The following is a 23,737-nucleotide window of genomic DNA, read 5'->3' as shown; positions in this document are numbered from 1 at the left end:
ACTCAACTGGGGCAGCATCGTTTGCAGAATGGGACTTTTGGCGGGCTCAGCAGGGCAGAGACAGCCTGGACAATTCCTATTGGCTTTTGAAAGCCAATAGAATTAGACTCTATTCAAGAGAATCTATTCTATTGGCTTTCAAAAGCCAAGAGAATAAAAGGGAGTAGCACAGCTAAGGAAAAGGGGGGGAAAAAATGGCGGACTGCGTTGTTTGGCGACCCCCGTGAAATGGTCGTTCGACCCCAAATGGGGTCCCGACCCACAGGTAGAGAACCACTGTTTTAGACGATCAACTCAGCTGTCCACAATTCAAGGTGGAAATTAAATCTGGATTTAAATTTAAAGGCCCTCTCGGACATCTACACCCAAGTAAGTGAGTGTAACGATCTCTTTATTCGTTCCAATGGGAAAAAAATACGTCTGCCGGGAGAATGCCCTGCGGTCATTGACATCGGATTATTTTTCTATTTAAAAAAAAAAAACATTCTGAGCTGGAAATAATTTTGGGATAATCTAAGGCTGGATGTCTCCTCCACCTATGTTGCATTTTTCCATATCAGGACCAATATCTGCGTTAGGCCCTGGTCCATCTGGCTGGCCCTTCTCTTTTCTTAGCGCCTTCAGGCATTTATCAAGCCTTTTCACGAAGGCCTCAACGTCTTCCGTCTTCATCCCAATGGCCGAGGCGGCGTTGAGGTAGGAGCAGCGATACTGGTCCGTGTGGGCCATAAAACCTTGGAATGGGTAGCCACTCACAGTTTGCACGGTCCCAGGAGAAACCACCCTGCAAGGGAAGGAACAGGAGTCAAAAACATCTTTCTAGGACAACTTGACTTGGAAGAAGTGAGGGGTCAGTTCTGGGAATTGAAGGAAATCTAAATCCACCAAGAGCGGATCCATTTTCTGTGGGAGGGCCCAAACGGACGCTCCTTTAAAACCAGCAGGATTTGCTCCTGAATAATAATAATAAAAAAAATCAGTGGTTAAGCTGTATACAGGTAGTCCTCATCTTAGGACCGTAATGGGGTCTGCCCATCACGGTCGTAGGTTGTGATGGTTTAAGTGACCGACCTGATTTTTACGGATTTTTTTTTGGGTGTGGCTTTCGGCAAAACCATCGTAAAATGGGGTCGTGTGACTGCGGGACACTGAAAGCGGTTGTAAATGGGGGCTAGTTGCCGAGCGAGCGACCTGGAGTCATGTGACTGGGGGGGGAGGACTGTCAGAACTGGGTCATATAGAGACGGTTTTGCCGAAAGCCACACCCAAAAAAATCCGTATAAATCAGGTCGGTCACTCGGACCGTGATGGAGACGTCCAAGGAGATCTGTCTTAATTTCGGTCATAAAACAAGTACTATCTGTATGCTCTGTTTGACAGAGTCTGCACATCTTTGGGATCGATTCAGAGAATAAGTTCTTTGACACCATGAGATATGGATGGACGGATGGATAGATAGATTGGATGGATGGATGGATGGATGTTGATATGTAAATAAATATGCCTGATAACATTTGCAGAATGTTTGGTGCTGTGCATTAATTGGATTTATTTATTTATTTGTTTATTTACAACAATAATAATAAAAGTTGGAAGGGACCTTGGAGGTCATCTAGTCCAACCCCCTGTTCAGGCAGGAAATCCTATACCATTTCAGACAAACAGAAGAGACAATCTCTTCTTATTTGACTATTTAAGGCAGGGGGTCTCCAATATTTATTTATTTATTTGACCATTTAAAGCAGGGGGTCTCCAATATTTATTTATTTATTTGTTTATTTACAATAATAATAATAAAGTTGGAAGGGACCTTGGAGGTCATCTAGTCCAACCCCCTGCTCAGGCAGGAAATCCTATACCATTTCAGACAAACGGAAGAGACAATCTCTTCTTATTTGACTATTTAAGGCAGGGGGGTCTCCAATATTTATTTATTTATTTGACCATTTAAAGCAGGGGGTCTCCAATATTTATTTATTTGTTTGTTTATTTGACTATTTAAAAACAGGGGTCTCCAATCCCCAGGCCGTGGCCCCGGTGCAACTGGCAATGTGCATGTATGTGCAATTTTCCATTTGCGCAAGTAGCGGGCACTTGCGCAAATAAACGGTGGCACGTACGTGTGCCTGCTCGTCCGCCACTCACACAGAACCGTCCCTTCTCTTCCCCCCCCCCCCCCAGGTCCACTGCCCCAGATTTTCACAAGAAGCTCCGGGACACAAGCCAGTCTAGGAACCCAGATATTCCTGAATCGAAACGTTGTTCAATGGACAGACCTCGCTCCGGAAACTTGTCTGGTGAAAAGCATCGATCCAAGCTGCGTGACGGCTTTGGGGTTTTGCTCGTCTAGTTGTCTCAGTGACATGGCTGAAAACACAAATACAAAACACAAAAACACAGGTGTTGTGTGTGTGTGTGTGTGTGTGTGGCAACACTCCACACCTTTCTTCTTTTGAATCTCAAGCGCTCCACTGAACGTTGTTCAGGAGGGCAAGTAGAAAAAAAATGTCTTTTTTTCATTTTGCACAAAAAGAGTCAAGGGCAATAGATCTTTCTTTCTTTCTTTCTTTCTTTCTTTCTTTCTTTCTTTCTTTTTCTTTCTTTCCTTCCTTCCTTCCTTCCTTCCTTCCTTCCTTCCTTCCTTCCTTCCTTCCTTCCTTCCTTCCTTCCTTTTTAAGTAAAAAAAGATGCAATATTTCAGGGACTTGAGTACATTTTGGCCGCTGCAGATGTTAATTCTGCCGTTGTTTCAACCGATAATTAAGAGATCAAGAGTCAGCAGCACAGCCTTATGCCCTTATGTTCTTTTTCTCTTTTATTCTTTCCAGAAAAAAGAAAAGTGGATTTTCACTCACTCTCTTAGCAGAACTCCCAAAGGATTTTGATGCCAACCTTTTAACCCTTAAAAGATCACCAACAACCGCTTTGAAATTCCCACGCTAACAGTATTGGAAGGAAACCTTGGAGGTCATCTAGTCCAACCCCCTGCTCAGGCAGGGAACCCTATACCACTCCAGTCCAATGGCTGTCCAATCTCCTCTTAAAAACTTCCAGTGGTTGGAGCCTTCACAGCTTCTGGAGGCAGGAAGTTCCACTGGTTAATTGTTCTAACTGTCGGGAAATTCTAGGCTGGGGTTCTTTTTTTTTGGATACGCTTCCATCCGTTACTTCTTGTTTTGAGAGGGAGTGGAAATGCAGAGTGTCACATTTCACGCAGACCCTCACCCTCTTCAGAGTGAACTCTTCCTGATGCTAAGGAGGCACTCTAGACAGGCTGAGTAGCAATCAGCTGGCAGATAAATGAACGGTGCATTTATCACTCAAATCAGACGATGCACTGGGACTTGCACTAGAAAAGTGTGGGCAAATGGCAGGAATAGTGGCCTTCCAGCAGCTGGTGCAAAAGCAACAGTTGTGATACTTGAGCTGGAATGAAGCTACCAGCCACACGGTTTCTCCTGCACAACTACAAATGTGTAACAAACAGAACAACAGAGTTGCAAGGGACCTTAGAGGTCCTCTAGTCCAGCCCCCTGCTCAGGCAGCAGACCCTATTTCAGAACAAATAAATGTCCAGTCTCTTCTTAAAAACCTCCAGTGACAGAGAACCTACAACTTCTGGTGGCAAGCTGTTCCACCGGTTAATTGTCCTCACTGGTCAGGAACTTTCTCCTTAATTCCAGGTTGCTTCTCTCCTTGAGTAGTTTCCACCCATTGTCCTGCTTTCAGCTGCTTTGGGGAATAGGTTGACCCCCTCTTTCTTTGGGTAGCCCCTCAAATATTGCAAGGCTGCCACCAAGTCATCCCGTGTGCAGCGTCTTAATTTCATTCTGCCCAGAATATGACATATGACACACACACACACCATATACTGATTTGGGAGGGAAAAATCAGCAAGTCGTTTATGCATTTCATTCCACGAAGGCAACCATACCTAGCGAGATAGGATTGTGCGGGGTATCCAACAGTCTTTCATTGTAGCTTTCTGCTAATTTTTTCACCTCCGTTGAAAGGTAAGAAAACATTTCCTAAAAAAAAAAAAAGAGAAAGAAAACAAGCTGTTTAGAGTCCTGCTAATCTCTGGCTGTCCAGTCTCTTCTTAAAAACTTCCAGTGTTGGAGCATTCACCGCTTCTGGAGGCAGATTGTTCCACTGGTTAATTGTTCTCACTGTCAGGAAATTTCTCCTTAGTTCCAGGTTGCTTCTCTCCTGGATGAGTTTCCATCCATTGCTTCTTGTCCCACCTTTAGGGGTTTTGGAGAATAGCTTGACTCCCTCTTCTTTGGGGTAGCCCCTCAGAGATTGGAAGACTGCTAACATGTCCCCCCTCGTCCTTCTCTTCATTAAACTAGACATTCCCAACTCCAGCAACTGTTCCTTGTAAGTTTTAGCCTCCATTCCCCTAACCAAGGAGCGAAGCAACCTGGAACTAAGGAGAAACTTCCTGACAGTGAGGACAATTAACAAGTGGAACCACCTGCCTCCAGAAGTTGTGAATGCTTCAACACTGGAGGTTTTTAAGAAGAGACTGGACAGCCATTTGTCTGAAATGATATAGGGTCTCCTGCTTGAGCAAGGTCCCTTTCCAACTTTATTATTTTTATTATAATAACAGCACACCAGAGACTAAGATCCATTCGAACTTCGATTGTCGTCAGCCAAAACATTAAAATCAGAATTCAGAGAGGCGACCAAAACTCTACAAACATCTCTGAATAGATGAAAACTCCAATCTCAGATCCATTAATCTAGGAGGGCTACCTTTCTTTCTCTTAGCAGCTGCCGGTACCCCTTCGTGCCCAAACTCAGGAGCGTGATGAGCACATCTAGCGACGGAGAAGCCGAGGCTCTTCCTACAGAGAGAAAGAGAAAGAGAGATAGATAGAAAGAGACAGAGAGAGAGAGAGAGATATGGACGGGCAGATAGACAGACAGATAGATGGATATGGAGAGAAAGAGAGAGATAGAAAAAGAGACAGAGAGAGAGAGAGGGATGGATGGATGGGCAGATAGACAGACAGATGATACGGAGAGAGAGAGACAGAGAAAGAGAAATAGAAAAAGAGACAGAGACAGATGGATGGATGGATGAACGGGCAGACAGACAGATAGATGGATATGGAGAGAGAGAGAGAGAGAGAGAGAGAAATAGAAAGAGAGATAGAAAAAGAGACAGAGAGAGAGAGAGATAGGGATGGATGGATGGATGGGCAGATAGACAGATAGATGGATACAGAGAGAGAGAGAGAAAGAGAGAGAGAGAAAGAAAGAAAGAGAGAGAGAGAGAGAGAGAGAGAGAGAGAGAGAGAGAGAGAGAGAGAGAGAGAGAGAGAGAGATCATATCTGCTCTTATTGTGCAAAAAAAAAAAAAACCCTCTAGGGATATGGTGGCTTTTTTTTAACACTAATTTCCACTCTTAAAAAAAATATTTGCGGGGTGGCAAAGGTAGAAGACCTGGCTCACATACTATTTGATTGTTGCCTGTATATGAAGGAGAGACAGGTACCTTGGCCTATAAACTAAATAAATGACCCATTGGGATCCCCATATCAAAACAACTTACCTTATGTGCGGCCAGAATCTGAAAATAACATTTAACCCAGCACAGGACTTAAGCCAGGGGTCTTCCAACTCGGCCCTTTTATGACTCGTGGACGTCAACTCCCAGAATTCCTCAGCCAGGACACGCGTGCCTGGCTGAGGAATTCTGGGAATTGACGTCCACGAGTCATAAAAGGGCCGAGTTGGAAGACCCCTGGCTTAAGCAAAATGGTCCAGCTGAGACTGGCGTATGTGGGACCAATTGGGGTAGATTGCAGGGGTGACCCCGAAATATAATTTTGTCGTATATCATCTATATCTTATATTATTGTATTCTGTTCCAATTTCATTTCAGACGGCATTTGATCCCAATTTCATTTTATTTCACTCCAATTTCGTTTTAAATTGTATTTTTTATCTAATTCCATTTTCAATCGCTTATATATGGTAATAATTGGTTTCAGGACCTTTGCACTTTGATATGGCCCAAGGACTAAGTGGAATTTTCCTCCAATGGGATTTTCCAATGTATTTTAGCAGGAAGCATAGATAGGGCAGCCTAGAAAAGTCAGTGCCCTTCTAACCATGCCCAAGCATTCCGGATTTGATGGCGATGTCCATTTTGCTCTATGAGTTCATGGTGACCTAACCCTAACCCTAAGTGGAATTTTCCTCCAATGGGATTTTCCCATGCATTTTACCAGGAAACATATATAGGGCAGCCTAGAAAAGTCAATGCCCTCCTAATCATACTGCAAATTTGTTGGCGATGTCCATTTTGCTCTACGAGTTCATGGTGACCTAACCCTAAGTGGAATTTTCCTCCAATGGGATTTTCCCATGCATTTTACCAGGAAATATATATAGGGCAGCCTAGAAAAGTCAGTGCCCTCCTAACCATACCCAAGCATTCCAAATTTGTTGGAGATCTCCATTTTGCTCTATGAGTTCATGGTGACCTAACCCTAACCCAGTGGTTCTCAACCTGTGGGTCGGGACCCCATTTGGGGTCAAACGACCATTTCACGGGGGTCGCCAAACAAGGCTGTCCGCCATTTTTTCCCCCTTTTCTTTGGCCACGCCCCTGACACCCGGTGATGTATAAGTGGTTGGGGGTCACCACAACATGGGGAACTGTATTATGGGGTCGCGGCATTAGAAAGGTTGAGAACCACTGCCCTAACCCTAAGTGGAATTTCCCTCCAATGGGATTTTCCCATGTATTTTACCAGGAAAGATAGATAGGCAGCCTAGAAAAGTCAGTGCCCTCCTAACCATACCAAGCACTCCGAATTTGTTGGCGATGTCCATTTTGCTCTATGAGTTCATGGTGACCTAACCCTAACCCTAAGTGGAATTTTCCTCCAATGGGATTTTCCCATGTATTTTACCAGGAAACATAGATAGGGCAGCCTAGAAAAGTCAGTGCCCTCCTAACCATACCCAAGCACTCCGAGTTTGTTGGCGATGTCCATTTTGCTCTATGAGTTCATGGTGACCTAACCCTAACCCTAAGTGGAATTTTCCTCCAATGGGATTTTCCCATGTATTTTACCAGGAAACATAGATAGGGCAGCCTAGAAAGTCAGTGCCCTCCTAACCATACCCAAGCACTCCGAATTTGTTGGTGATGTCCATTTGCTCTATGAGTTCATGGTAACCTAACCCTAAGTGGAATTTTCCTCCAATGGGATTTTCCCATGTATTTTACCAGGAAAGATAGATAGGGCAGCCTAGAAAAGTCAGTGCCCCCCTAACCATACCCAAGCACTCCGAGTTTGTTGGCGATGTCCATTTTGCTCTATGAGTTCATGGTGACCTAACCCTAAGTGGAATTTTCCTCCAATGGGTTTTTCCAATGCATTTTACCAGGAAACATAGATAGGGCAGGCTAGAAAAGTCAGTGCCATATGAGTTCAGGTGACGTAACCCTATCCCTAATCAATCAATCAATCAATCTCTTTAAAAAAATACATCAATTAAAAACAAAAAAACCCACGACTTACCTGGATACATTTTGCTGATTTCCTGTATGAAGGAGTCACTGAAGCCAGCAATGACAGCCCCTCCGACTGGCACCATAAAATTTTTGTCCAGACTTTGTACAAAAGCATCTATCCGGCCTCTACGGGCGCCCTAAAAAACAACAACCAAAGACAAAAAGCACAAAAGAAACAAACAACAACCAAAAAAAAACCAGGAAGAGAACAAAAGCAATGAAGCTGTTATGAAGTTGGGTTCGCCCAATGCAAGAATCTCACGCGCGTATCTGGCTTGGGCTTCCTTCGTTACGTGAACCCAACAAACTGGGGTCTACGGAGGTGTTTTTATCTCAACAGTAACCAGGAAGCGTCTGAGGTGAATGTTAGCTTACCTGGGGTATTTTTCCCTCCCCCCCCGGAATTTTATTAAAATGATCCTACTATAAAATATAGGTAGTGCTCGATTTAACAACAGGTCATTTAGTGACCGGAGTTGCAACGGCACTGAAAAAAAGGGACACCTGACTGTTTTTCACATTTAACAACCGTCGCGGCATCCGTGGCCACGGGATCACAATTCAGATGCTTGGCAATGGGTTCCTATTTACGACGGCCGCTATGCAATCCCCTTTTGCAACCTTCTGACTAGCAAAGTCAATGGGGAAGCCAGGTTCACTTAACAAGCAATTACAGGTAATCCTCGACTTACGACAGTGATCATTTCGGGGCCCTTCGAAATGACGACAGCCCTGAAAAAAAATGATTTAGGACCTTTTGTCACACTCAACAACCATCGCACTGTCCCCCGGGGTCACGTGATCAAAATCCAGAGGCTCGGCAACTGGCATGTACTTAGGACGGTTGCAGCGTCCCCGGGGGAGGGGTCACGCGATCCCTCTTTGCAACAGGGAAGCTGGATTCACTTAATAACCGTGTTACTAGCTTAATGACTGCAGCAGTTCGCTTAACAAGAGTGGCAAGGAAAGTCATAAAAACGGGGGAAAACTCACTGAATGAATGTCTCGCTTAACGACGTACATTCTGGGCTCCACTGTGGTCGTAACCCGAGGACCACATGTACAGAGGGAAATAAAGGTGACAGGAAAGGGAGAAAGGGGAAGAAAAGGGAGAGAAGGGTGGTGGTACAGGGGAAGAACGAAAAAAGCACCGACGTCCAACTGTTTTTAGCCCAGGAAAGTACAGAATAAGCCATTTCTATCAGAACAATTTACAACCACAAGTGAGCCCAAAGTTTCCGTCACTAAGTGAGACAGCCGTTCAGTGAGTTTTGCCCCGTTTTACGACCTTTCCTTGCCACAGCAATTAAGTGAATCCTGCAGTTGTTAAGTGAAGCTGGCTTGCCCCCCTTGACTTCGCTTGTCAAGGAGATCGTGTGACCGCCGGGGGACGCTGCGACCGTCGTAAATACGAGTCAGTTATCCAGCGTCTGAATTTTGATCACGTGACCCTGGGGATGCTGCAACAGTGTGAAAAATGGTCCTTTTTTTTGAGTGCCGTGGTAACATCCAACAGTCACTAAACAAACTGTTGTAAAGTTGAGGACTGCTTTTACATTAATCAGCAAAACCCAACATCAGGATTTCCTTTTTTTTTTCCTGCCCCGAGCAAAAAGCCCAGAAGTGGTTTCCAAGCAGAACCAAAACTGGATAGGTACTTTTCTCCAACCGAAAGTCAGTTTTTGTCATTTCTGCCAGCTCCCTCACCTTTCCCCCCCCCCCATCTTCCTTCTGTGGTGGGGATCCCGCTCACCTTACCTGCTGAATGAGGTGCATGCATTTGGAAGACTGAACTCCGTAGGCGTTGTTGACAATGTGCGGGATGCCGTACTTTGTGCAAATCTCAGCCAGTTCCTCCAATCTGCAAAAAAACCAAAACACAGGTTAAAAAAAAAAGTCAGAACTGAAAAAAAAATCTTCTATGAATTTTTACCACACACACATGATAAACAAAACATTTTGAAACAGGACGTTATATCCAAACCAAGGGAAATTGAATTTGAAGAGTCACATGAAATAACTATTTTAAGTGAATTAGGGAAACTGGTTTAAAGGTGGGTGTTCACAAGAGGATATATAAACAGAAGGCTCACTAAAATTTAAACTCTGATCAGATCAGCTTCTCCACCTTTCTGAGGTACTTGATTATAAATCTAATAAAGGCAGTCCTTGACTTACAACAGTCCATTTAGTGACCGGTCGAAGTTACAATGGCATGGGAAAAAGTGATTTATGAAAAAATCTCACCGTATGTCAGTGATGAACATATTATTGCTAATTAGCTCTATAAAACGTTATTGAAATTGAATTTGGAAAGTGAATGTGCAAAAGCACTGTACGATTCAGTGGGTAAGGAAGTTCAGATATAATGTTATGCTTGAACTGTGGGGGAATATGTGGATGAAAAGGATTAAAATGCACATTAAATTGCAATTTAAAAGAACATTTCTACAAGATGATGTATCACTGGTATTTAACACCAAATTATCCAGAAATGTATAAAGCTATTTCGAATGAATGTTGGAAATGCAAAGGTAAAGAATGAACTTTTTAATCATTTATGGTGGAGATGTATTAAGACAAAGAAATATTGGAGTAGCATTCATATTCTAAAACAGATGGGAATATAAAGATAAAGGCAGCAAATTTTCTTTGGGGTTTAATGGGAAAAAAATTGAGGGGGAAGAATTGGAACTTTGACGTTATATATGTTGACGGCAGCAAGATTATTTTATGCACAAAAATGGAAAGATGCTTCAATCCCCACAATGGATGAATGGCTGCAAAAGTTGATGGGAGTTAACAGAGATGGCTAAACTGATTGCTTTGATTAAAGAAAAAAAGCACACAATTAATTTTGTTACTACTTGGAAACCGCTTCTGGACTTTGTGTTCGAGGTGGAACAAAAAAATGAAACTTTGATTTTGGTTTTTACTGATTAGACAGATTTGTTGTTATAGAAATGGCTAGTTTATACTATTATGTAAAAGTAAAAAGTTGAGATTATATGTTGTTATCTTATTCTATTGCACAAGGGGAGTCAGAAATCAACGCCTTTTTTCTTTTCTCTCTTTTCTCCATTCTCCTTTTTTCCCTCCCTTAATTTCCCTACTATTTGCTTTTGCATTTTATATTATAAATTAATAACGACTGTAAAAAAACAAATAGCTTAGAGCAGCTAGACTCATTTAGAATAAACGGGACAAAAATTACCGGGGTAGTTAATTTTTATTTGAGTCTAGATGGATGCAAATGCTAAGCTTTTCAGGGGAAAACTCATGCAATAACTGGAGACACCATGGTAGCAATAAACTACCATATATTTAAGCCTAAAAATGACAATCTGTTTGCTAAATTACACCTGGAACCTCCTGTATAGGTAGGCCAAGGGTCTAAAAATTATTACCAACTATTTAAACCTAAAAACGACAATTTGATTGCTGAATTACACCTGGAACCTCCTGCATAGATAGGTCTAAAAATTGTGTCGGTGGCATCACTAATAAAGTCTTATCAATATCACTCTACAACGTAGAAACTAAAAGCTCTCCTTGTGCTTCGAGCCACATGATTGCAAAGGTACCTATTTGCACGTAAGGAAAAAAATTTCCTGAACATTATTTTTTAAGCAACATCTCCTTGGAAGACAATTTAACCTTAACAATTAAACTATTCTCATTATGCTGGGACTGCAAGCGTAATTGATTTGCTTAGTCACTGGCTCTGCTTCCTTGCACAAGCCCAAATCACCGACAAAATGAGAATATAATTCAACCCTGAAAAGAGGTTGTGAAGGCTCTTAGCTACGGTATTGTGCTAGGCAGAGTTTCTCCTTTTATTTTAAAATAACTCTTGCTGACCTCAAAGCGTGCAGCTTGGGTTTTGATGCAGTTGATGAAATTAAACAACAACAACAAAAAAACACCCCAGAGAGACCTTTAAACTATTGCTGAATTAACAACCCCTTGGCATAAAAAGACTTAATGGAATTTCTTATGCATGTTCCTAACGAGAAGACTAAATGATCTGATGAGGCTGCTGATCCACAAATAGCTTTGAGAGCAGATAAGGTGAGTGCCATCCTACTTTTAGATCTTCAAGAGACGCACTTTCTAGACTTCCCTTCCTCCAAATTGAGCCATAACAGTACAGGCAAGATCTCCATTTAACAACAGTTTGTTTAGTGACCATTCAAAGTTACGACGCCACTGAAAAATGTGACTTAGGACCATTTTTTTCACACAACGTTGCAGCGTTCCCAGGGTCACGTGATCAAAATTCAGAGGCTCGGCAACTGGCATGTACTTAGGACGGTTGCAGCGTCCCACGACCTTCTGACAAGCAAAATCAGCTGGATTCATTTAACAGGGTTACTAACTTATCAACTGGAGTGATTCCCTTAAGAACTGTGGCAAGTGAGATCGTAAAATGGGGAAAACTCACTTAACAAAGGTCTCGCTTAACGACAGAAGTTTTGGGCCCAGGGAGTTGAGGACTAGAAACAAAGTTGGCAAAGTCCTCTGACAGGTGCCTTACCTCCTTTATGTCATGGTCCCCTCATAATTTTGGTATATTTTTTTTCCCGTAATCATAAGGCTATCTTTTAAGAACTTTAAGAGTCTCTTTTTTCACTTCGAAACAGTCACTAAAAAATTGTTTGTTGAGGACTATCTATACTCTGGGCCATTCTCTCCTCCCACTAGGCCTCTGTAGAATCCAATCCCACATTTGAATAATCCCTGTCCTACTCCGATTTGAATCAATCCTTGTTTTTCCAGCATTTAGGATCAGCCTGTGGGAGAGGAGCCAACAAAGCCAAAGTCTCTCCTTGCCTCGTCCCTCTCCAATTGTGAAACTCAGCTAGAGTTTATATGTTACTTATTTATGTTATAAATAACATATATTTATAGGTTACTTATATGTAAGGGTGTAGGTCTATACATACGTTGTATATAATATGTTTAAATGTGTGTTATGTATGTGTACACTTTGAAAGCAACCAAATTTCATTCTTAATGTGTGCCGTTGTGCCCAGAGTAAAAAATGACAATAAAGATTTATCTATCTGTCTGTCTGTCTGTTTCTCTCTATCTATCTGTATCTATTTATCTATCTATAATCTGTATCTATCTATCTATCTGTATCTATCTATCTGTATCTATCTATATCTGTATCTATCTGTATCTATCTATCTGTGTCTGTCTCTCTCTCTATCTGTATCTATTTATCTATCATCTGTATATCTATCTGTATCTATTATCTGTGTCTGTCTGTCTGTCTCTATCTCTCTATCTCTGTATCTATCTATCTGTCTGTATATCTATCTGTATATCTGTATACCTATCTATCTGTCTATTTGTATATCTGTGTCTGTCTGTCTGTCTATCTATCTAATCTATCTCTGTATCTCTGTATCTATCTGTCTGTCTGTCTGTCTGTCTGTCTATCTACCTACCTACCTACCTACCTATTTGTCTATCTCTCTCATTGCCAGTAGCTTCACCATCCCCTTCAATCTCTTAATGCCACCAAACGTTTACCTGGGGATTTATTTACCTGTCAGGCACCCTTGGAGCAAAGCAGGAGGTAGTAGAATGAACACAGAGAATATTATCAGCTCCAAGATCCAGGATTTTAGCTTCCACTGCCCGGAGATTGGTCCGTAGCTCGTCTCCTTCCAAAACATTTTCTATCACCACTGGCTCAAAACCTGGTCCAGGCCAACAAAAAGAATGAACGAATGAATGAATGAATCCAGGATCCTTCCGTAATTTAGTTCTTTTACCTGCAAAACCTTCCCTTCCACTTCACTGGTTTTAATTTTTTTAGGGGGGGGGGTCTATTTGTGTATGACGGCAGCCCGTTTGGAAATGTAAGCTTACAAATATATCTTGCGAATGTGTGAAAATGTCCTGTATGAACATAACGACAGTGCAGAAAATAGTTAAGATACAAAATATTAATGACACCAGAAGCTTTTCGTTTAGGTATGATGGACAAAGGCAATCGAAAATGGGGTGCTGATTCCTTTTACATGCTGGCTTCTGCGAGGATTGTCCTCGCCAAGCACTGGAATGGAAAAGAGATGCCGACTGTTGAAGAACGAGGGATTTTAAAATTGACTGAATGAGCAGAGAATGCAAAATTGGCTGCTTTGATCAGAGATCATGGACTAGACAGCTTTATAAGAGACTGGAAACTGTTTGTGGACTTTCTATGAGCTAAATACAATAATAGATGGTTAACAGAGGGATTTGAAGATTTGTGTAATGTTTAGCTTAACCTGTTGACTACTCTTTCTTCTTTCTTCATCTATCCATCCATCCATCCATCCATCTCAAACTGTCTTTGTATCTCTCTCTCATTTATCTGTATATCTACCTATCTGTCTCTATCAAACTGTCTGTCTGTCTCTATCTATATCAAACTTTTTTTGTATCTCTATCTATCTATCTATCTATCTATCTATCTATCTATCTATCTATCTATCTATCTATCTATCTATCTCTGTCTTTGTATCTCTCCCCCCCCCAGTCCACAGAAAAAAAGAAAAAAACATTAAATTCTCCTCTTTTACAAATATACATACATGCATACATACATATATTCCATATATATTTGTATAAGAGGAGGAGAATTTAATGTGGTTTTTTTTCCTCTCTTTTTTTCAGTCTCCAGGCAGGGTGGATTCTATATGTTAAATGTTAAATTTGGTATTTGGATCACCTTTTTCTCGCTTTTTTTTTGTACACCATTTTTTTTGTTAGTGCTGAACATCTGTTTTCGCTTTGCTTTGTCGTTTTCCTGTTTTGTCTATTGCCTTTTATGATAAAACAAAATAAGTGTACTTAAAATGAAGAAAAAAAAAATTAAGATGACCAATCTCACAGATGCTGCAGGCAAGCTGACCTTGCTTTTGAAGATTAAGGTAGTCCTTGATTACGACCGCAACTGAGCCCAACATTTCCGTCGCTAAGCGAGACAATTCTTCAGTGAGTTTTGCCCCATTTCACCACCTTTCTTGCTACCGTTGTAAAGCGAATCGCTTTCACTGTGAAGCTAGTAGCCCGGTTGTTAATTGAATCTGGCTTCCCCCATTGACTTTGCTTGTCCAAAGGTCACCAAAGGGGATCACGTGACCCCGGGGGACACTGCAACCGTCATAAGTACATGCCAGTTGCCAAGCCTCTGAATTTAGATCACGTGACCGCGGGAGCAGCGGTGGCCACTGCGACGTACCTGCAGTCACCATTGATTTGAAGCAGGATTTCTGATCTATCCGAGGCCAGACGATGTACCTGGCCTTCGGTCTCCGGTGCCGAAGGGTTAAGAAGCACAAAGTGAGGCTCATCCCTGTTGCCATGGGAACCACAAAGCAGCTACTGGTTGCCTTGACCCCTGCAAGGAAAGGAGAATTCATATCTAAACTTTTTAAGAAAAGATAATCATATTTGCAGCTCGGGGTTCAAAGGAGGGGTCCTTGGTGCTCTCTGAGTTTGCTGGTTTTCTTGCAGACGTTTCATGACCCAACGAGGTAACGTCATCAGTGCTAGAAGGGAGGAGGGTTTGCAGAGAGGAGGAGGAGGAGGAGGAGGAGGACTGTGGGCTCGTGGGTGGTTCTTTGAACTTGGCTGTTTTCTTGTAGACATTTCATGACCCAACTAGGTAACGTCATCAGTGCTAGAAGGGGGTGGACTTTGCCAAAAGGAGGAGGAGGAGTCCTTGATGCTCTCTGAACTGGGTGGCTTTCTTGCAGATGTTTCATGACCCAAGAGGCAACACCCCCACCCCAGCCCCAAAAGGGAACAAAAAAGACCCAGGCATCTCTCCAATCAGCACCCAGATCAATGTAGGTTAACTCCAAGGTTAAGATCAGGCCAACAATCAAATAAAGAACACCCCAATCAAGAAACTGCCAAAGAAGTCAAAACAGCCCAACCAAAGAACCACCAAGACCATTATCCCCACCAACACTGACAGGGCAAGCCAGCAGAATATAAACTGAGAGCAAACTGCACCCTTTACTAGCACTGATGATGTTACCTAGTTGGGTCATGAAATGTCTGCAAGGAAAATAGCAAGCTCAGAGAGCACCAAGGACCCCACAGTCGTCGTCTTCTTCTTCTTCTTCTTCTTCTTCTTCTTCTTCTTCTTCTTCTTCTTCTTCTTCTTCTTCTTCTTCTTCTTCTTCTTCTTCTTCCTCTTCTTCCTCTTCTTCTTCTTCTTCTTCTTCTTCCTCCTCCTCCTCCTTCTTCTCCTTCTCCTTCTTCTCCTCCTCCTTCTTCTTCTTCCTCTTCTTCTTCTCCGTCTTCTTCTTCTTCCTCTTCTTGTCCTTCTTCCCCTTCTCCATCTCCTCCTCCTCCTCTCTGCAAACCCCCCTCCCTTCTAGCCCTGATGACGTTACCTAGTTTGGGTCATGAAACGTCTGCAAGAAGACCACCCAGCTCAGAGAGCACCCAGGACCCCTCAAAAGAGGGAGATGCATTTGATGCCAGAAAACCTTGCTCCATTCTTACCAGCCAGCTTTAAAACATCCAAGACCACTGAATTAGTCAGCTTGTTCAAGAGACTGGAGCCTGCCGCTTTAGGCTGGACCGCCGCTATGTCTCCTGACCTTCCAATCCCATGAATCAACCTGGAAATCAAGCAGAATATTGCCGAAAATATGAAAGATTTAAAACCGGAAAGACCTAAGGAGCAGATGAAACCTTGCCGATGAAGGAGTAGTTCCTCTTGGGTGAAATTGTAGGGAAGTACTACAATTGATTCTGGTAGAATTTTATTTATAACAATTATAATTGTTATAAATTTCTCCTTAGTTCCAGGTTGCTTCTCTCTTTGATTAGATTCCATCCGTTGCTTCTTGTCCTGCCTTCAGGGGCTTTGGGGAATAGCTTGACTCCCTCTTCTTTGGGGCAGCCTCTCAAATACTGGAAGACTACTATCCTGTCACCAAAACTGGATGTAGTATTCCAAGTGTGGCCTTACCAAGGCACTGTAAAGTGGTATTATCACGTGATTTGTTAATATCACTTTACAATGCCTTGGTAAGGCCACACTTGGAATACTGCATCCAGTTTTGGTCACCACGATGTAAAAAAGATGTTGAGACTTTAGAAAGAGTGCAGAGAAGAGCAGCAAAGATGATCAGGGGACTGGAGGCTAAAACATATAAGGAACGGTTGCTGGAATTGGGTATGTCTAGTTTAATGAAGAGAAGGACGAGGGGGGACATGATAGCAGGGTTCCAGTATCTCAGGGGCTGCCCCAAAGAAGAGGGAGTCAAGCTATTCTCCAAAGCGCCTAAAAAAGAAGCAACGGATGGAAACTAATCAAGGAGAGAAGCAACCTGGAACTAAGGAGAAACTTCCTGACAGTTGGAACAATGAACCAGTGGCTGCCCCAAAGAAGAGGGAGTCAAGCTATCCTCCAAAGCGCCTGAAGGCAGGATAAGAAGCAACAGATGGAAACTAATCAAGGAGAGAAGCAACCTGGAACTAAGGAGAAACTTCCTGACAGTGAGAACAATTAACCAGTGGAACCACCTGCCTCCAGAAGCGGTGAATGCTCCAACACTGGAAGTTTTTAGGAAGAGACTGGACAGCTATTTGTCTGAAATGTTATAGGGTTTCCTGCTTGAGCAGGGGGTTGGACTAGATGACCTCCAAGGTCCCTTCCAACTTTCTTATTATTATAATAATAGCACGCCAGAGACTAAGATTCGTTCGAACTTCGATTGTCGCTAGCCAAAACATTTTCCCAACTGATCTGTTTTGTACCCGGAGTCCATTATATTGTATCACTGCTTTTGCCCAACAAACAAACCTTGGTCAGATCAAACCACTTGAAAAATCCCGCCTTTACCTGTAATGTCTCCGAGCCACCATTTGGGATGCAACTCTTCCTTCTCGTTCACCTACACCGCAATTGCCCAGGAAATTATTGCTATCCATAACTGCAAGTTCGTGAAGAAAAAGTTCAATTGTGCTTTCATCCCATCCATCTTCAGGACATTTGCCCTTCAGGGGGAAAAAAAACCAGCACAATATAATGTAATATAAATGAGATATGGAAAAGTACACGACCTTCTTTTCTTCTCTCTGACCAGGATCCTGACAATCTCTTTCCAGGCTGCTCAATTTGGTGCTATTTTATTTGTTGTATCTGCCCCAACTGTCGTTGAAGTTTAGCAAACATTTCGGTGGTTGCCACTGCTTTTGTAATACAGTTATTATATGTAAATGTGTGTCATTTGACTGCAATATTTTTAAGCTTTATTCGTAGGAACAAGCCTATTTATAAAATAAACTATTAAGAAGCAATAATAGTGGAGCAGGAGGTGGGACTAAAAGATCTCGGTGGTCCTTTCCAGCTCCATTATTCTGTTAAAAGTCTGTATGCGTTTTAAAGACCGTAGTAAAGGTTTGACTGCTTATATAGCTAAACCAAGCTAAAATATGGAAAAATCTAAATTTTAACAGTAGTTGGGCTTTTAATTTTAAAACAATACTTGTTCATTGCAAAGTGCTTAAAAAACTATCTGTTCTTTTTATCCTTTTATAAGATATAGGGGAAAAATCGGTTTTGTTAAAGATATAATCAGGTATGCTGGTTGAAATAAGATGTAAAGCTAAGTTACAATTCGGTCCCTGTGAGTTATTTTTTTTTCATTTCCACGTAATTGTTTATTATTAATTTTTTCTTCATCAACATATCTCAATTTTTCCAATCAACAAGTTGTCTGGAGTTTGCTAAGCTAATACATGTTCAATTCCTAATCCTTCGTTCTTTTCTCTAACCAAGAATAAAATAAATTCCAAATTTGATAGTCTGTATCTTCTTTGTCTTTGAACCTCATAGTTAATCTGTCCATCTCTGCACATTCCAGTATTTTCCTGATTATTTCTTCCCCCCCCCTCTGAGTTATTATATCAGCTGTTATGGCCTAGTAAATATTTACTGCTCAAAAAAATAAAGGGAACACAAACGTATAGGATCCTATACGTTTGTGTTCCCTTTATTTTTTTGAGCAGTATATATTATGCCAATCCGTAAAACAACGGGGTTCATTCTTTTCAATAAAGTCAAAAGCAAGCCAGCTTAGGATTTCATGGACTCAAGCCCAGCAGACTGGGTTAAATCATAGCTGGCTAGTTTTAAGGTGGGGAGCTACTTCCCAAGGGCGTCTAGAAAACAAAAGGATGAAAATAAAAATCTGACACCCCGAGGGTCTCCTGGTGGCCTCCCATCCAAGAACCAACCAGCCCAGACTAGGAGCTAAAGCAGAGGTGGGGGAACCATGGCCCTCTGATGACTTGTGGACTTCAACTCCCAGAATTCCTGAGGCAGCAGGGGTGGGAGTGGGGGAACCATGGCCCTCTGATGACTTGTGGACTTCAACTCCCAGAATTCCTGAGGCAGCCGTGCTAGAGCAAACGCAGCGCCTGGATCCAAGCGCCGCCCTCCCACGGGGGGCGTGCCTAACCAGCCCCCGGGGCGGGGCTTCTTCCGAAACCCCGCCTCCTCCCTCTTTCCCCAACCAGCCGGCCGAGCGTTACCTGCTCCAGCAGCGTCCGCACGCGCAGCTCGTGGGCGCGTCGGCCTTGCGCTCCCTGCCGCACGTAGGCCGCGTTCACCAGCCTCTCGCCAGCCTGGAAGTTCTCCGCGTTCATGACAGGCGACGGGCGAGCGAGCAAGAAAGCAGGAGAAAGGCGGGGCTCGAGCGAGGCCGGTGCGCAGGCGCACTTAAACCCCTGACAGGTAACTCCGCCCGCCCGAACCACACCGCGACGCAGCGTGAAGGCGGCGCGCGCGCCCTCTACAGGCCAGGCGGAGGAAGCTCAGCGGCGGTCCAATTTAATTGATTTAGTGCTGGGATGGGAGACCACTAGGCGATCCCAGGCTGGAGACCTGATTGGGAAGTGGGGAGAGAAAAAAAAAATCCTATAAAAAGGCAATGAAGAGCCACTAGAAACCAGTGCATGCCTCCAAGAAAAAGAGTTGTGTTTTCTTTCTTCTGTCCCTTTTTTTTTAAAAAAAAAAAAAAATCTGCCTTCTGCAGAGGTATCCGTGTCAAACTGCAGCTACGCTCAAATATGCTGGCATTAGGCATGTGTGTATCCCCTTGCCTGGTACAAGTGCAGCAGCTGGGGCTTTTGCATAATGTGCTGGGCTGGGAGACCACTTGGCGATCCTCAGGCTGGAGGCCCGATTGGGATGTAGGGGGGGAAAATCCTATAAAAAGGCAGTGACAAACCACTAGGGACCAGTGGATGCCTCTAAGAAAAGGAGTCGAACTTTCTTTCTTCTGTCTTTTTTTTTTTTTTAAAGATCTGCCTCCTACAGAGGTATCCGTATCAAACCGCAGTTATACCCAAATGACAACAAAAGCTAGCATTAGGCACCTGTGTCCCCATACCTGGTACAGGTACAACAGCTGGGAGGTTTGCATAACGGTGGCAACCAGGTGGCATTACCCACCTGTCATTTGCCCTCCGTCCCCATACAGCCGGGCTGCTCTGAATACTCTGATTGACTTGATCCAAAATATCTGCAAATTCACGCTGTGGCTGTACCTGTTTCTTTCCAAATCTCAACAGAAGCTGCAACCTTTGGAAGGTCACAGAGCTCTTTCTTGGGCTAAACATCACCGTGGAGGGAAAAGAAAGCAAAAAAATTAAAAAAATTAGGGGCTTCACCTTGCCTTTTGTAAGGCATATAAGCTGGAACCCAGTGGGGATGATTTACAGGCTGGGTATCCAGTCTCGATGAGTTCCATTGTTTAATACAATATGACAAAAAGTATTGGTTGCTCTATAGTGCACCCAGATTGTTGGGGGCCATAGGCTGACTGTAAAGCGCTTAAAGAGGACTGTCAATCACTGTGAAGCAGTGTATAAGGCAGGGGTAGGCAACCTTGGCTCTTTTATGACTCGTGGACTTCAACTCCCAGAATTCCTGAGCCAGCCATGCTGAGGGGAAAGGGAGAGGTTTCCAAGCTGAGCCATGCTGACTCAGGAATTCTGGGAGTTGAAGTCCACGGGTCATGAAGGGGCCAAAGTTGCCTACCCCTAGTTTAAGGGCTATTGCTATCTTCCTTCCTTCCTTCCTTCCTTCCTTCCTTCCTTCCTTCCTTCCTTCCTTCCTTCCTTCCTTCCTTCCTTCCTTCCTTCCTTCCCTGTACAATGGTTAGAATGCAATATTGCAGGCAAACTCTGCCTACAGCCAGCAGTTCTGTCCTGACTGGCTCATGGTTGACTCAGCCTTCCGTCCTTCCTAGGTTGTTAAAATGAGGATCTGATGTCCTGGTTCCGATAGGTGAAACTCTTCGAAAGAACATGGAGGCATTGTTTACCTTCAAGAATCTTTTATTTGAGAGACAAAGTATCGTTATTACATAGTCGAAACCAGACACTAAATTCCCCTCCCCTGGGAACAAAGTAACAAAGTGCAATTCCCTTCTCCAATAAACAATCATAAATCACACACCCCAATTAGCTTGAAGCCAAGGCTTTCTCCCCAGCTCCCCAGCCCAGCCAAAACACTATCAGCTCTGGGCCCAATGACCTTGGGTTCCCACGGTTGAGTTATTATTGTTATGACTAGCTGGGCTCTCATCCCTATTCCCCCTCCCAGCAGCAACTAATTCTAAAAGCAGTAGAGAAAATGGCTGCATTCCCATTTGTTGTTAAAGCAAGAACATCCGATGTTGGCCGTATTGACACCCAGATTGTTGGGGCCAACAGGCTGACTCTGTAAACCGCTTAGAGAGGGCTGTAAATCACTGTGACGCTGCACATTTAAGTCTTAAGTGCTATTGCTATACAGTATCTGCCCCCCCCCCCCGAATTGATAAAAACATGGACTTTGATTGGAAGTGCCCATCTTTTTTTTTAAAAACAAGTTTTATTAATTTTCCGTTTTTAAAAAGCTTCGGGTATTGAGGGAGCAACATGGTGGTTAAAATTTCCTCACTGTTTCCCTTAGTTATTATACCAAATTCAAATTAATACATTGCTAGTTATAACTCAATCGTTTAAAACATTTATCAACAACTTTTGACTTATATGTCTCCAGATCCTGTTTTTAACTTTTATCTGATTTCACTTACAGTATTCCAGTTGGCTTAATGTCCATAGTATTTAGGTTTCAGATAACCCACGGTTCCCTTCGTTCATTACAAAATAGTTATCATGTCTAAAATACACTTACTATTTATTCAGATAAATTCTTAGTTTATTTCACAATCATAGTCTACTTCTCATTCTAATACCATCGCTTAGGAAATGCCCATCTTTTGAGTTGACGCAGAAAGGTAATATAAATGATTGTAAATCTTTTAACAAATGTATAGGAATTTTTTTCCCCCACCTTGATTCTACTTTGGTATATAATCCTGTCTATTGCTAGCTGTACGCTGGTGAATTAAAAATGAAGGCTGATAAAAAGCGCGGAAGTTTCTATATTTTACAAACGGAAGAGGGCGCCAATTTATCACACAAAAATTTGTCTCCATTATACATGGCAAAATGCTACTTCTCCGACTGCCAGGGGATGTTGGAGCCGCACCTGATATAACCACACACGTAAAAAGAAAACGTGAGCCTTAAATGCCTTTGAAATCAACGCATCAACGGTATAAATCTATGTTAATAATATAAAATTAATGAAATCTAGGATTTTTATGTTGTTTTTATTTATCAGCAGAGTCTCTTAACTTAAAAGTGGGAGAATATTTGCAAGTATGCTTTTAATTCAGGTTGGGCCCTTTAAGAAAATGCAGTTGGGCAGAGTTGAATCCCAGAGTTTTCTTTCCAAAGGACTACTAAGGGGTGTGCCAAATGTTTCATTGCAAAATATCCCGCCTTGAAACAAGATCTGCAGGAAACTCAGGAAGTGCCCTTCCGTGGTCAAACCATTTCAAGCTTGGGACCATTTCTCTGGGACTAACAACCCGTTTTAATGGCCCTCATTTTATCCTGCTCAGCTTGATGTGGAAGGCGTAGGAGCTCATGCAGGACCATCGGAGAGCCGGAATGTGACGGGTGGACAGGAAACCCTATACTATTTCAGGCAATTGGCTGTCCAGTCTCTTCTTAAAAACCTCCAGTGTTGGAGCACCCACAACTTCTGGTAGAAAGCTGTTCCACTGGTTAATTAAGAAGTTTCTCCTTAATTCCAGGTTGCTTCTCTCCTTGACTAGTTTCCATCTGTTGTTTCTTGTCCTGCCCTCTGGTGCTTTGGAGAATAGGTTGACCCCTTCCTCTTAGTGGCAGCCCCATAGATATTGGAACACTGCTATCCTTTCACCCCTAGTCATTAGAACATATATTAATAGAGTTGGGACCTTGGAGGTCTTCTAGTCCAGCCCCCTGCTCAAGCAGGAGACCCTATAGTACCATTCCAGACACATGGCTGTCCAATCTCTTCTTGAAAACCTTGAGCGATGGAGCATACACAACTTCTGGAGGCAAGCTATTCCACTGGTTAGGGACCTTGAAGGTCTTCTAGACGAACCCCCTGCTCAAGCATGAGACTCTGGCCTAGACCGTTTCAGACAGGTCGAACCCCCCACCCTTCTCTCTGTGACATTTTCAACGTTGACTTACTCAGCGTAGCGATTGGGAAAGAGGAAAGGCGTTCGTGCATTGGTGCATTTACTCAAGGACTGCTGAAGGATTTCCTTATTCATGATGGGAAAGATGGCTGCAATGCTTTCCTGTCCTTTAGATTGAAGGATGTACCTACAAAAGGCATTATGGGAAGTCCTCGGCTTACGGCTGTTCATTTAGCAACCTCAATGGCACTGAAAAAAATCACTTATGACCATTGTTCAGTTACAACCTTCGTAGCGTCCCCGTGGTCACGTGATCAAAATTCAGGCACTGGGCAACTGGCTCGTAGTTATGTCCGTGGCCGGGTCATAAGGTCATGTGATCTCCCCCCGTTGAGACCCCCCCCCCCGACAAGCAAAGTCAAGGGGAAGCCAGTTTCCCTTAATTATCAGCTTACTAACTGATCAAGGGCGGTGATTCCCTTAACAACTGTGGCAGGAGAGGTCCCTTCACAAGTGTCTCGCTTAACAACAGATATTTTGGGCTCCATTATGCGCATAAGTTGAGGACTACCTGAAAGAAGCAACGGATGGAAACTGACCAAGGAGATATAAGCAACCTGGAATTAAGGAGAAACTTCC

General features: G+C 43.0%; 1 protein-coding gene across 1 annotated transcript; it reads right to left on the bottom strand.

Annotated features, from left to right (window-relative positions):
• Positions 1-161: 161 nt before the first annotated feature.
• Positions 162-19,504, bottom strand: SEPSECS (Sep (O-phosphoserine) tRNA:Sec (selenocysteine) tRNA synthase). Its single transcript, XM_039361528.1, has 11 exons — positions 19,101-19,504; positions 17,407-17,561; positions 16,059-16,177; positions 14,782-14,940; positions 13,099-13,252; positions 9,300-9,402; positions 7,549-7,678; positions 4,762-4,853; positions 3,935-4,028; positions 2,277-2,367; positions 162-784 (listed from the first exon to the last, which is right to left on the bottom strand). Exons 1-11 carry the CDS (start codon positions 19,212-19,214, stop codon positions 514-516), a joined length of 1,482 nt encoding a protein of 493 aa, XP_039217462.1. The 5' UTR covers positions 19,215-19,504; the 3' UTR covers positions 162-513.
• Between the last annotated feature and the right edge of the window lie 4,233 nt (positions 19,505-23,737).

This window comes from Crotalus tigris, unplaced genomic scaffold (assembly GCF_016545835.1).
Source record: "Crotalus tigris isolate CLP2741 ecotype Arizona unplaced genomic scaffold, ASM1654583v1 scf7180000019298.7629538967:1458412, whole genome shotgun sequence".
Lineage (NCBI taxonomy): Eukaryota > Metazoa > Chordata > Lepidosauria > Squamata > Viperidae > Crotalus > Crotalus tigris.
Note: the sequence above shows the minus strand (reverse complement) of the source record. Positions and strands in the feature narration are given on the sequence as shown.